The following is a 15,824-nucleotide window of genomic DNA, read 5'->3' as shown; positions in this document are numbered from 1 at the left end:
CTCTCTCTCTCTCGTGTTGCCATCGACAATTATCTTCCTCGGGGAATCGCCATGCGAGAGGATATCGGGATACAGAAACAGCGTAGAGACTCCAAGTCTTCAAAGATAACACCATTTATTTCTTATAAATGGATGTTACATATTGCCAGATAGTTCCTTCTCTCAAGATGTTGTCCCTTCGTCTGAGCTGGTGTTCGTAAAGACAACGTGTATATACAATTCAAAATTAATGCATACAACCCTTATTTACAATTCAATGCATACAATCCTTAGTTACATACAAATAAAATGCAACGTCTTTCCCTGACGTATTTGGTGCCAAGGTACCTACATGTATCAATCGCCAAGACCATAAACACGAGAACAGTATGTACTTGTTAGATTTCTCACCTACGGTATAATCATCGCACATAATTAACAAAGTCTGAACCTGTCTGAACCTGATAATTAACCTTTATGCAGAATTGACGTCAGAGTCAATGAACTCTGTAACACTCCCTCTGCAGTATCTTCTATCTATCTATCTATCTACCTATCTATCTATCTACCTACCTATCTATCTATCTATCTATCTATCTATCTATCTATCTATCTATCTATCTATCTATCTATCTATCTATCTATCTATCTATCCGTCTCTCTCTCTCTCTCTCTATCTATCTATCTATCTATCTATCTATCTATCTATCTATCTATCTATCTATCTATCTATCTATCTATCTATCTATCTATCTATGTATCTATCTATCTATCCATCTATCCACACTAAATGCAACATAAACACTTACTCAGCACTGATATGACACAACAGTCTAGTTAAATGTACACAACTGCAAAAGAGATCAACCATGATACCAAGAATTATCAATAAAATATTGTCGCTACTTAGTTACATTATTAAGTATTTAATTCGTGTTTATGACAACATAATCGTAATCAATGCCAAGTATTTTCCGCAATTTTTTTTAATCGGTACGAAAGTATGGATCTGTGTCGCTGTAGGTTAATCCGTGACCCGAAGTCATTCAGCTTGTAGCATAGATGTGAGGAATTTAAAATTGAAATTGATCACAAAAGACACTGACATTTTGTAACATGACATAACAAGGACATGTATACGTATAACTCTTGGCGATAAACTGACTGGTACGATTTCTACCCAAATAGCATTCGTAGATGTTCGCTTTGTGCGCTGCACGGCCATGGCGAGTGGGTCGTGAATGTCACTGGCACGAGTTGGATTTTGACCAAAATTTGGTGAGCATCGTAACTTTGGTGAAGGGCTCATGTTATGTTGCACAACACGAAAAATTACTCTTTACACACTCCAACCTATATTTTATATCTAACTTAGTACTTAACTCAAACATAATTATCCTTCAAACTGTGAAAACCTATGTTGACATCCTAATAATTAATTGTTCACTCTGAAGCCTTGAGAGTGCGGTACTATCCTCCGGTGAATGGAATAGCCCAATAGCGTAATAATATAAACGGGTGATAGTGTTGCGATCACTCCTCAGCAAACAATTTTCTATGAGTAGAGGGAGCAAACAATGTCAATTTCGTAGCTAATTTCCGGAAGGTTGCCAGGATAACGTTCTTAACCGAAGTATGCATGCATAATGAAGGGGTTATTTACGAAGTTTCGTCGATATCGCATTGTATTGTTGTAATATGATGTGTCCGCATTTTGACTCGTTGCTAAGCAACTCGTCAAAATATGGACACATCACTCGAATACGCGATGTCGACCAAACTCTGTGTAATAACCCCTAAATGTTGACTGCACGTATATGTCACACATCCTGACATGACAACGATATTGCTCAAAAACATGTCATATCTAAGGAATGCTTGCAATAGATGTGAGGAATTTAAAATTGACATTGATCACAAAAGACACTGACATTTTATCACAGAAAAAATACCAAGTCACAGACAACTAATTGTACGTTTCTGTTGATAACGTATTTTACTTGATGCGTTGTGTCCTTTAATCTTCTAAAATATATTGTCAAATTTTGATTTGCATGAAAGTAACGGTTAGATATCATTTGCATATAAAGATACTTAGTTTCAAATCGTCACTGAATTTATACCGAAGATCCCTTTTACAGTTTCGCGTAGTGCGACTCATGCACTACAAAGGAAGGCTTGATGTCCGACAGTGATCGACAACCTGAAAATGAAAGAACATCCCTATGTCATTTAAGAGCTGTGATCCATTTCAGTTTGATTTCAATCTAAAATTAAAAGAAAATGACTATTTCATATAATGTTGGCATTGAGAAAAGCTTTCGTATTTATTTCATCACCTAAGTTTGATGAACTCAAATCTCATTCATGTAACTAACCTGCAAAACTCATTGTTCGAATGAGTTCAGACTTTAAGATTTCCAATATTTGCTGCACCCCATCTTCCCCCTGAAACAGAAACATTTCCCCTTCATTGACAAAAACGGCCTTTCCAAAGACCTAGTCATTTTTGACTTAGGTAATATGAAGAGGCGATTCAAACTAGAAAGTCGCCAAAACAATATACACTATGATTCAAGATTAAACAGTACAATTTTATTGGCGAATACTATAACCTGTTGCTTTCAGCAGCAAACCTTGCCCTTTCCTCTCAGTTCGTCAACATGTGTGAAAGGTCTATTTGAATAAGACGATTTACTGCGTTTGAAGATCATGCCTGTTTTGGTCTTACTGAGAACTTTAAAATACCCTGTTTATTTCAAAATGTTGCTAATAAGTATTTTCCACAAAACTTGACAACAACATGGAATTTCATGACATGCATACGCAATGTCGGTACTCACGGAGTGTGCAAGTCCATACAGAATAGGTCGACCAACAAACACTGCTTTTGCTCCCAGTGCCAATGATTTGAATACATCGATACCATTACGTATCCCGCCATCTACGTAGACTTCAACTCTGTTACCGATAGCTCTGACAACTTCCGGCAGTGCTTCTATCTGGAACATTTGAGGATATGCAATTGATGCAAATGCCAATAATTAGGATGTGGTATCTTGTTGATAAACGCCAAGGTTTATGTAAATGGTGTGCACTTTCTATGGCAATTCCAATTGCAACAAAATAATATATCGTCTCTTGCTATGTAGAAACCGTTTTGGCGCAATCAGAGCTACTGCATGTGACCAAGCTGTAAACGACAAGGAATGCGTCGAAAGGTGCTTGTGCACTTTTAACCTTACTTTGCACATTCTGCAGCAAAAGTTCATCAATGACCCAAGTTCGGATACTAATTGAACGCTGTGAGAATAGGTCTCGGGTCATTGTAATACTGCGATTAGTATCTAAGTTAAATCACAGAAAATGGACTTGGACAAGCATAGTGTGGCCAGATTAATCAAGAGATTGAATAAAATGCCATTATGGAAAATGTTGCCTGGGTTATCAGCAAGTTTGTTTTACCATACTAATTGCCTGGGCCAACAGAATACTATCCTTGACAAGTTTCATTTCCCTAACACAGTTTTGTACAGAATGAGTAACCTACAGATGCCGGTACGGAATCAAGAGCTCGACCTCCATGATTTGATACAATGACTGCACTCGCCCCATGGCTGACTGCCAATATGGCGTCTTCGGCTGTTAAAACACCCTTGGTGATGATTGGTAGATTTGTTTTTGAACTCAGCCAATCAATGTATTCCCACGTCGAAGACCGATCTCTACTGCTTACATCCATGGGAAATCCATATTGATCTGGCGGACCCATATCGTAACCCTGGAATCATCAAACAATCACATTGATCTGTTTGTCAATGTTAAATGAAGTCACCAGTTAAAACGTAAAATTTAAAGAAATCCACTTCACATTATATGAATTCAGTGCATTCATTTGTGTTTGTTTATCTGCCACTCTAAACACATTACACAAGCATTGATGATTACAAACAACAAACTGAGTTTCTGTTCTTGTAGGGTATACTTTACACCTGACTACACATCTGTCCCTTAAATTTGTTATGTTCAGGTGTACTTGCATTCTAAATCTTAAGAGAAGAATCTATGGAGATAGGGAGGATTCGTCGTGATGTCGCGCGTGATGTTGAATTCTTCGTATGTGTGAATGAAGCCTGTTCACACAAATAATTCAATATTTATGCGCAAGAGGTAATAAAAGTAAAGCCTCAAAATTTAATGTGTTAGACACAGCACAGACTATTATACTACACCCAACAGTCAGAAGAAATGGGAACTCATTTATAATGACTGGTATACGCTTGCTATAGGAGCAATTTGATGTTGATATATTTTAACTGCTCCGTATAGACACTACGCAAGGCCGTTAGATTTACTCCAAAGCGGTCTCAAGGGCACGGGAATTCAACGTTGATCATATCATTCATTGCAATTTCTACACAAATGATGATGTCACCTCTTTGCGGGTAGGCTTTCCTGACAACTTTCCAGCCAAAGCAATACGTTATATTCAAATAATGTTGCATGCTTTAACAAAGTATCCATACCTTAAAATATTTCTCAAGATGTCCGTAGCCATGGGTTTCGATTACGTTTTGGCAATATATCATCGTTTCCTCGTCTTTAGGAATTTTCGTCATGTTTCCAAGTGATGGGTTATCAATGGTGACAACAAGGCCCTTGCATTGTGAACTCTCAGCTCGTCTGACCAAATCGAGTGTCACGGTTCGATTCGGAAATAAATAGATATTTAGCCATTTTAATCCTGTTGGTGCTTTTCTGCTAACTTCCTCCACCGGTTTATTAGCATGCGTGCTCAATATCATACAAGTTCCCATTTTCTCCGCAGCTGTACAGCGAATAAGATCGATAGTAGTGTTTGTACACATTTGACAAATTGTATCCAATTCTACGAGTAGCTTACGAATTTCAGTCTTCATATGAATTATCGTTTTGATGAATATTTCCTTGTTGTTAAACAGGTTGTTTGACATAATGTGTGTAAATCAGATAATGGGAAATTCATTTTGATTTACACCATTATTCTACAGGAATGAAGTCGAAACAGAGCAAAAAGTCAGTTATATTTTCTTAGGACTTTATAGTGCGTAACTGATTATAGTTTGTTGTACATATTATTAGACTACTAAAATGCATCAAATATAAAGAATAGTATCAATCATTTAAAGGGGATATCAGATTTTAAGATTCTAAATTTATCGTAGGATCGTCAAATTTAGTCCGAAAGAGCTAAAGTTACTGCCAATGTTTAACAAAAATTGTAAACAACGCACAATAACACAAAAAATTTCGTACAATCACAGAAACAACTATTACGGAGCCTTGGAAACTTAATTTAAGCTAACTAAAGTATATTAGATTTACTGTCAGCATAAGATTTTTCAAAGTACGACATGATTTGCAACAAATGCTAATTCGAACAATAAAAACAATGAACGAGGTGCCTTTGTAGAAATTATCTATTTGGCAATAGACAACTATTTCTTGATCGAACAAACTAATGAGCCATCGATAGACTATTACAAGTTCTTGATTGGGAGAATCAGGTGTTTCAAAAGGACATCTGTAACGAGAAAGTTATAGAAAACATAACAGATGGATTGATCACAACATGCTATGACAATACGGTGTTCATATTACTCCTACCTCTAGCCGTTGCCACTTCGCCATCGGGATGTGCTACTGCCTGCCAGGCAGTTGGAGAAATACATATCGGAAAATCCACGTCATAGTCAAGCAAGGATGTTGACAAATCAATCGATGAGACATTCTGCAACAGACGAGGCTTGATTCGAAGTCTGCATGGTTAACAAAGTCAAAGCCATCCAATCAGTTCACATAGTTATTAATTTCATAGAAAGTTTTATGACTTTGTGAATACACCACCGCTAAGTTGAGGGAAATTGAAGAGGCTTCATTGCATGTAAAACAGAAACGCCGCGTAAAAATGGTAAAGTAGTTGTACACAACGAAATCGGCGAATCTCAAGCATTAAAAGGCTTAATAATATCAAAGTTACGATACTAACACAATCCAAAATATTGGTAGAAAAAAATACAATAAAAATGTCAAGCAAACATATAGGAGGAGGCAACTTCAGTCAAGCAGCCGACTCGGAGCATGAGGTTGTTGGCGACCTTTGGGACAAGGTTTTGCGACGACATTGAGGGTTCGTGTGAGGCTGAAATGTGAGGAATGGAGTGGAATTCCCGAAAATGGGGTCAGAGAAATCGGAAGAATGAGGAGGAGAAAGGGGATGGAAGTTTGAGTAACCGTGAATGGTGCGACGTGAAACCAGCAGCTGAATAAATAGATGTATGAATGAAAGCAATGAGGCAAAGGTTCAATGATGCACAGTGCCGTGTGCAAAAGTCTACTTATTGACCGAAGGGCAGATCGGTAAAGGTCAAAGGTAGAAGAGCTGATTGGCTACGATAACAAAGATGACGAATTAGGGATGGCAGATAGCTAGGCGTAATCACAAAACATATCTGAGATAAAACACAGATTCAACTAAAGAAAAAGATTCGATCATAAAGAAATAACCAACATGATAAGGCACGGGTAAATTATAAGAGTTAAGAAGGTCTTCTGCTTTTGGATTTTGTCTTCTGCTAGGGGATTTTGTCAGACGTTTAAGATGTTAACAAAACACCTGATAGAATATTGTTTAGACAAACCTTTTAAATGCCTTCCTGTTCTGTTTCAGCGTTATCTCTTCATCACTACCAGAGACGTAATATAACCATGTTAGTTTGTCCGACCGCGATTTGAAGATCTTTTCGTATTCTGCTACACATGCTAGTTTATCACTCATTTTTGATTCTGTACAGGAACTAGTCGATAAAATCAAAGTAAGAAGCTTTGATGGACTGGTCAACCTTTTTCAACCTAAGGGTTGGTCAATTAAGGTCATCCTGTTTTTGACTTCGCTGATCGGGAGGTTCATTGTGTATTTGAATTAAGACACAGACTCACAATTGCATAAAACGACCATACCAGCAAAAAAAATCCATCATTCAATTACAGTTTTCGAAGCGCCCTTTGGGTATATCACTCTAATATATTTAATGTTTGTCAGTGGTATAGGGATGTTTGCAAATTTATAGGCACTTAGGCATATTCTTCATTATGAAATCCGCGATATCTGTACAAAGCATGACAAAAACGTCAATTGTTTGAATACATCATAAATATTATTTGGTTAATTACTAATACGCAGTCCTTTCTATTGTTGACATATCCAATATGTGTGCGAAATTTGCGTTTTTGGCTGTCGGTGATTGCGGCATTGCCATTGGTCTGTTAGAGCCAGAAAACAGTCCCGAAGGAAAAAAATTCGTTGTGTTGCAGGTCCGATTACGTCGTTTAAAAAACAAATTAAATATTCTTTGGGTAACATTTATATTGCAGATCACTGACTCATATATTTCTTAGCAACTGTACAAAGTAATGATATCTGTTACTTAAGTTTCATTCATCCTGCAATCATCAGACAGAAGAAGTGATATCTGATCGAGCTCCACCATTAATACAAGCAATAACACAAAGCACTACATCGGAGTCACGGACTCAGCTTTTAAAACAAGATATACATATCACAAATACACTTTCAAAACATGAAAACACAGGAACAGCACGAAACTCTCAAAATACAAGACAAAATGTTGTAACCTCTGCATCACGGAGAAATTTCATATTATCCACTCAGAAAAGTCACCACTGCTTAACAAACGTACAGAATTTCTTTCGAAATGTAGACACAGAGGCAAATTCCTCCTCATTAACACCTGAACGCGCAAGAACAAACGCCTCGTTTGCATATACACCTGACCCTATATATAGGTAGCAACGAGCCCGCAAACATCACTCCTGACGATTGTTAAACAGTCTGTAGAGTAACCACGATAAATTCCACGTCTAGCAATACCTATGCCCTGCGGAAACGCAGAATTAACCAATTATAAGTGATTAACCAAATATACATTGCCTGGACTGACACCTTGTACTGATCATATATATATATATATATATATATATATATATATATATATATATATATATATATATATATATATATATATATATATATATATATATATATATATATATATATATATATATTCATGCGCTGAGCAATCATCAGGAGTGAGGGTTTGGCGGGTGGGTCAATGTCAGGTCAGTCATTAACGAGCAGGGATTTGCTGCTGTTACTGCATTTTGAGAGGATTGCTATGCTATGAGGGTTGATTTGCTGTTTGAATATATTATATGGAGTTTTCTGTTATGCACAGGTTACAGCGTTCAGTTTTATTTGAATAGGGGAAGCCCTGTCAATGATTGACCATTTGATATCGTAGCTTATGCTGTTATTTCTGAGTTTCCGTATGAATGTTGGAAGTTCTGTGCTGTTTCTGTGCTTGAATTTTTTGAATGTGTAATTGTGGTATCTGTATCTTTGTTTGAAAGTTGAGTCTGTGAGTCCGATATAATGTTTCTGATCATCGTTTGTGGTGACAGTGGCTTTGTATATTATTCAAGAGGTTTTTACTGAGAGTGGGCAGTCGTCTTTTTTGCGGCCGTTGCACAACTTTTCTTGTCCCTTTTCTTTATGCAGGATGTGTGTCCAGATTCTTCAATCTGGACACACATACAACATGAACTACGAGCCCCTGTCTACGGCGCGCCAAATGTTTCAAAAATATTTATCGTCATAGAGTAAAAATAAACTGTCAAATTTTCTTTCTAAAAAAAGTCTTAAACGTGTATGAATAATAAAGAAAAAAGTTCTTTCGTCCATATCATTGCATTTTATTAATGTACCTTTTCATAAAAATAGCATTCATTTGAAAATACGAGTCATTTATTTGAATGTGTCTGTGTAGATAAAGATGACGTGCAACCGTCTTTCTTGATTGAAATAAAAATTCGATGGAATTACAGAAGAAAATAAACGAGAAAAGTATTATTGCAAAAAAAGGCAGAATATTATGTAATGCTTAATTGTAAAATATTCTTTAAACCGTAATGAGAAGATAAACTTTTCAAAAATTTGGAAATACCACACTCCCATACTTATTGACGTACACATACACGTGTATTTGAAATAACGGTGCAATGAATGCTGATTACAAGGGAAATAAAGAAAAAAAAATCAAGCACACACACAAAAAATATTGAAATGATTAAAAACAAAACCACAAATAGTACTTACATTAATACCAAAAAACAAAATGAATCACCATCAGGTCTGACTAAAAAAAGAAAGAGAATCACAATTGAAAAGTCGACCGAGATCGCTCCGGCGTTGAGGCTGTAAAGAAACCAAAACGAGGTCAGCTTGGAAAAAAAACCAAAGCGAGGTTACCAAAAAAAAAAAAAAAAAAAAAAAAAAAAAAAAAAAAAAAAAAAAAAAGAGGTGACCAAAAAAAAAAAAAAAAAAAAAAAAAACTCAGTAGAAAAAAAGGAGGCCTGTTCGAGAAAAGAAAACAGAGTGGGACACCCCGCAGAAAAAGCCCAACATGAAAATTGAATAATTGTCACAGTCATGATTGTTACAGTTTAACGCCAGGGGTTTTGGATTATCACACTCGGATGTGGACAAGATATTTGGGGTATTTCAGCGATAACTCTCATCTTCTAGTCTTCAATATCATCTCATGGACGTCCAAGTTACCGACACGTCCCATTCTATATTAAAGAGTTACCAGTTTTGGTTAAAAGTGGACAAAACACTCGTGGTGGTTCGTCGGCTGCCAGCGGTCCCCTCGCTCCAATGTACACTCGAGATGGTAAGCCAGCGGCTCGGCGGTCCCGTCGCTAGTACAGTAGGCCTACACGCCGGCAACCAGCGATCCCCTCGCTGTAAAGTGTAGGGCCGCCTCTCCCAAACCATAGACAGTCTGTGCCCGGGCCCAAACCCCAACAAAACGATGGCTAGCCGCTAGCTCACGGTTACGTGTGGTTCGATACACAGCGGCCGCCGTGTGGGTATGCATAGTAAAATTGCATACCACGCAGCGCGCAGCGGCCTAGTTCTGCATGGCAGGGCTTTGTGTTACCGGCGTGACACGGCCTCCCGTATAACACACAGCCCTGCCATGCAGAGCTAGCAGCGGCCGCTATATATCGAACCACACACGTATCCCGTGGGTTTAGCCTCTAAACGGAGTGTGGCAAAGGCAAAAATACTCGGGCTGAAACACTCCGTTTAAATTCGAGGCAACGTTTTCACTGGTACATGTAGAACGCGAACGCGCCCGACTTGACAAACACTGATCAAGCAGCCGCGATTTCTCTGTATACTGTAGCTCTGGGTGGCAGGGCTAGGCTGTGAGTCGGTAACTCACAGCCCTGCCACCCAGAGCTATGTATAGGCTACTGCACAATTATTGTAGCTCCATATATTGGACTGTGTGGATATAAAGATTTCTGCAATGGGGATCGACATGTCGTGTACGTGCCGGTCTAGCCCTGCGAGTATAGTCACAGGCGACCCAAGTATTACTGAGTTTTTCACACTGTTTTCTCTAACATTTTCTCTTCTTTCTTCATGCTCTGAATGATCGGAATAAATAAAATAAATGGTTTATATAACCTAACCTAACCTAACCTGTGACTCTTTATTTATTTTACACTCCATTACAAGGACGTATATCTCTCATACACACATGCTGTAATTAATTAGTCAACACAGCTAATTATGCTAATCCGTGGACTTATCAGAGGTTGGTCAAAATCGGAAAGATAGTGATGTTAGTAACCATTCCTATCTTTCGCGATGTTGACCAACCCGTAAAATCCCTGATAAGTCCACGATTAGCATAATTAGTTGTGTTGACTAATTAATTACAGCATGTGTGTATGAGAGATATACGTCCTTGTAATGGAGTGTAAAATAAATAAAGAGTCACAGGTTAGGTTAGGTTAGGTTATATAAACCAATTATTTTATTTATTCCGATCATTCGGAGCATGAAGAAAGAAAAGAAAATGATAGAGAAAACAGTGTGAAAAACTCAGTAATACTTGGTCGCCTGTGGTATAGTGAGAGTGTCTGGCATTGCGAAGGCCGGACACTATCGCCATACACGTAGTCGTAAGGCTTGTACAGTTGCGTTGCTCGTCTTGTCGAACACGGAAAACGATGGACGTTCTCTCAATACGCGGCAGATTTCTTCAAAACTATTCAATTTATCATGATTTGGGTGATCTTTGAGGATAGACGAGGAATAACCAAACAACGAGGTGGTTTATTATCATGGTATTTGAACGCGATGTATCGAACCACACGTATAAAACTCTGTAGAAATGTAGGCCAAACGGCGATGACACTGCAGCTCGGTGGAAGGCCTGCCGTGGGCTCCCATGCCATACCGCGCCTAATTAGGCATCGATATGTTCGCAGTGTTGCTATGAAGGGTCATGGGTTGTACGTCTCGCTCGTGATCAGACCTGTGGAATGCCTGAAATTGGCTCAGTTAACTTGACTCTCTGGAACTATTCACTGTTAACTTGGACGTCCTTTAGGTGATATTGCCCACTTCATTTCATCAAGTATGGTTTCAAGTAGAGCAGGGCCCAGCCAAACAGAGCTAGGTTTCAAGATGTCACGTTATCACTGAAATGCTCAATTAATATTTCGTCAAACATACGAGTATGTGGTGATCGGATTCCCCGCTGTTTAGGATTCATTGATCGAAGGAAACGTGAACCATGAGTTTTTTGAATAAAATAATTGTAATTTCGGGCTTGTCGTTTTTTTTCTGTGGCGAGTGCTCGTTTTTTTCCTTTTTTTTTTTTTTTTTTTTTTTTTTTTTTTTTTTTTTTGCTGTGGCGAGTCCTCATTTGTTTTTTCTTTCCACAGGCCCACGCGTTTTTTTTGTATCTCTGTTCATGGCGTTTTTTATTTTTTTCGTTTTTATTTTACTTTATTTTATTTTTTTGTAGATGAGATCCACTTTTGTCTAGAGCCATCACTGCCGAATTTTTTCTCCGATTTTCTCTCTTTACCGTCAAAGCGGCTGGTGATTCATATTATATTTTGATTATCTATAATACGTTTATTATGAGACGTAGTGCTTTTTAATTTTCTTAAGTATATAAATAATTTTATGTAAGCATGACTTTTTTTGTCTGATTCTTTTATAATGTATGTGGTTCATATTTTTATTTTTTGTACTATTTTTTAGAGTGGTAGTAGTTATTTTTAGTGATTTTCTTGTGAATTTTGTGGACGTACCACTGTAAAACATATTTTTCTCTTTTTTTTGGTAAAATCAGCACTCATTGCACCTTTTACGCGAACTATAATACGTGTATGTATGTCAGTAAGTATGGATGTTTGACTTTTTCAAATCGTTGAAAATTGTTTATTTCCTAATTACGCTTAAAAGATTTTTTCTCAAGTTAAAATGAAGTATTAAATGACATTTCTGTCTTTTGTTTTTTAATTATACTTTTCTTACTTATTTCCTTCCTTAATGAGACCGAATTGACGGTTTATTTTTGCACTGAATCGTTAAATATTTTTGAAACATTTGGCGCGCCGTACCCTGTCTCCAAGCAACAAAAACAGAAGACAACGAAGCAGGCAAATCATTTGGTACAATCCACCGTTCAACAAAGCAGTGAAAACTAACATCAGCAGATCATTCCTTAAATTGATCAAGATCCACTTTCCCGAAGGCCACCCTGTACACGAGCTCTTCAATTAAAACACTGTAAAAGTAAGCTACGGTTGCTCCAGAAACATGGGCAGCATAATATGCATAGTATTTTTCATATATATATATATATATATATATATATATATATATATAATTTTATTATTATATATATAACGCTCTGCTTTAGCATAGAGCACTGTAATTTCCCATGAGGAACTGTATACTTATATATATATATATATATATATATATATATATATATATATATATATATATATATATATATATATATATACATATATAAATATACTTCAATTACAAAGTAATTCTATAATATGATAAATAATATTTTATATATAATATTATAATTATACTATAGAATAACTTTGTACTTGAAATATATATGAATATACATACATACATACATACTGTATACTTCGATATATATATATATATATATATATATATATATATATATATATATATATATAATACATATGCATACACACACATATATGAATACTATAAATAAACATAAATAAATAGATGAACAAATGCAAGTTAGGCATGGATCCTAAATTGCCGCACTTTGGTTGATTGTATATCATCTTGTTTCACGGATACTCTTGGTGTGAAACGGAGTGGTTTTTGTCACATGAACTATTCATTATATAAGCAGTGTTAGTCTACTGAATCACAAATGCTGAAGTACAATGGGGGCGTTCTCATAAAGCAGTATGGCCGACGATGTTTGCTTCATGGTATCTGAAATATACATGATTCATATAAAATTTATATGGCCGGATAATGCCATTTCTGGTGATGTATTTGAAGTAGAGTTGAATACTGCTCTATGTCAAAGGTGGTGAGCACGGATGAATGACCTTTGACAGCTATGAGTACGTGCCAATGACGTACAGTATGTACGACCATTGAGAAGTTCGTCCATATTATGATTTGCGTTCCACATGCAACAAACGTTGGCCTAACACGGAGTGGCAATAATGAAACAGTGGTGGGTTCTAAAGTGTGTCATGTAGTGTGTATTCACATAGATCTTAACTTGATTTAGGTAAAAACGCAGGTTTGACTTGGATACGGCAGGGACGTTTATTAACGTGATCTGAGCGTGAAGCCACGATTGTGGTCAACCATCAAACGGTCCCGTTAGTCTGTTTGTATCTTTAATTGACCTTATGACCATGATACCGCGGGGACAAAACCTCATGTACGAAGGATCGTTGTCCGATTCACTAACAATATAGGAGGTGTCAGGAGGCAAGTAAAGGCAGCAGCAGTAACGACGCCTATGATCTCAAAGAGGTAGAACGATGCTAAAGAGATCGAGCCGAGAGAAAGAAACACAAGAACAGAGATACAGAACGAAAAGCTGAACTGACCTTCCTAACACCAATAACCAGTCTGGGTTATGTCTAAATGGAGCATAGAACGATTGACCAATCAGCGAACCTCAGTCGCCAACGTCATGAATAATTAACAATGTAAACCTAGGCTTATAGATTGCAACGAGTTCGGAATTTTTCGGCAAGATTTTACCCTTTATTTTTAGCACTCGGCAGGTTTTGGATGTTATTAATGCGGAAACGGTGACCGACACAAGTGTTAAGTACATCGAAAAGTACTTATTTGGATGGTTTTCCAGGCCAGGTACCACTCCTTTAAATCAGGATTTGACCATGGTAAATTTACAATAAGTTATTTGTCGCCAAATATCGCTGCCTATATTTGGCCAAATTTTAATCAGAAAGGGTGAGTGTTCAGGGAGAGAGGTGGGCACACATGAGTGCTTACTCCTCATGGCAAAGGCTGGGTATGCTTTATTTCATTTACGTTGGATTTTATTTGTAACTTTCTAAAGTATGCTTTATTTACCATATTTGTAAACAAAAAACAAACAAACAAACAAACACCGTTCTTCATTGACAAATTAGAAGTGAATACAAATACAACTATTGGTTGTTTATGTAAAATAATCATACATGACTAATTAACAAATACGTATACACATCAAACAAACAAACACACAAGGAGCCTGAGCCCCCTTTGCACAAACTACAAACTGCAACAACAGTCACGCATTCAACTGTGAAAAAATTGTGCGCATATCAAACGACCACAGCAGGATCCGATGGCGCAAGCGTGTAGCTATACTTACTAAGAAACCTGTAACCCTAAACCTCGGCGCCTAAGTGACGTGTATTGTATTCGTTCATGTCATCCCGGCATTGGCGTTGACGTATTGGTGATGGCCTAATATGAGGCGCCTGTGTATGACTACATAAACGATTGTATGCACTGACTCAGTTTCAGGCACAAGTAATGCAAACATGTTAAAAACATATTGAGTATAAAAAACGAAACAAATGCACCATCCAAGGTATTTAGTTGACAGCCACGCAGAAACAAAAGCATTCTCAATGCGGGTCGTACATGCAAAGAACACAGCATGCACTGCCCAACGACTGAATATTTGGGCAGTTCACTCAAATGCAATGCAAACTCAGATCAAAAAATTGTGAAGAATTTGAAAGTATGTATTAAAACGTATAGATTAGGCATTCTGTTTTAGCTGAAATTTTGTTATGTTTGGTGTCATGCTGACAGGGTGCTGCTCTGGACATTCAGAGTTCATTCAAATCAGGTGAAACACATAATAAACAACTGTGATTGGCCACTACATCATTCCCAATAAGTCAATGTTCTCAAAGTTCTCCGGTTCAAAGCCTGTATATATAAACCGATAGTATCTACATATACAGGCTTTGTCAACAAACTGAATATTGTGATTTTCAGCATGCTGTAGGGAGACAGCAAGAAACTTATTTGATACATTGCATGGAAATATTCCAAAATTATCGACCTATTACAAGGCCTAATTGTTGTTTTTCTTATGATGATTCAATGGCATTCATGCTTCTTTATAATTTTTTCAAAATATGTGTTATGAAATTTGACAAAATGGTACTAGATTTTGTTTAATCATTACTGGCATTTAAAATGGATGACATAAAATATATTCATTTTTCATTAAATAACCTACAAAACTATAGAATATAAAGGTCCCCAGTAAACGGAGAGCAAAATTTTCAAGTCCCCCCCCCGTCTAACCTCCCAAGAATATTCATATCCACCCTGAATTCCTCAAACCCCAAGTATT

At 37.0% G+C, this 15,824-nt stretch overlaps 1 protein-coding gene across 1 annotated transcript; it reads right to left on the bottom strand.

Moving 5' to 3' along the window:
- Positions 1 to 21: 21 nt before the first annotated feature.
- Positions 22 to 14,075, bottom strand: LOC139143321 (2-Hydroxyacid oxidase 2-like). The gene is made up of 8 exons (XM_070713555.1): positions 14,047 to 14,075; positions 6,660 to 6,704; positions 5,626 to 5,777; positions 4,506 to 4,807; positions 3,530 to 3,760; positions 2,823 to 2,981; positions 2,358 to 2,427; positions 22 to 2,182 (listed from the first exon to the last, which is right to left on the bottom strand). Exons 4-8 carry the CDS (start codon positions 4,794 to 4,796, stop codon positions 2,115 to 2,117), a joined length of 819 nt encoding a protein of 272 aa, XP_070569656.1. The 5' UTR covers positions 4,797 to 4,807; positions 5,626 to 5,777; positions 6,660 to 6,704; positions 14,047 to 14,075; the 3' UTR covers positions 22 to 2,114.
- Positions 14,076 to 15,824: the final 1,749 nt, after the last annotated feature.

The sequence above is a fragment of the Ptychodera flava genome, chromosome 11, assembly GCF_041260155.1.
Source record: "Ptychodera flava strain L36383 chromosome 11, AS_Pfla_20210202, whole genome shotgun sequence".
NCBI classification, from domain to species: domain Eukaryota; kingdom Metazoa; phylum Hemichordata; class Enteropneusta; family Ptychoderidae; genus Ptychodera; species Ptychodera flava.
This window is presented reverse-complemented; position numbering and strand designations above follow the sequence as displayed.

Bases quoted from the DNA above. Each gene is read 5' to 3' on its own strand.
- LOC139143321 (XM_070713555.1), bottom strand. From the start codon at position 4,796: ATGGGAACTTGTATGATATTGAGCACGCATGCTAATAAACCGGTGGAG. The intron at 3,761-4,505 runs GTATGGATACTT...TGATGATTCCAG, and splicing joins ATCTTGAGAAATATTTTAAG to GGTTACGATATGGGTCCGCC. The intron at 2,428-2,822 runs GTGAGTACCGAC...TTTCTGTTTCAG, and splicing joins TGTATGGACTTGCACACTCC to GGGGAAGATGGGGTGCAGCA.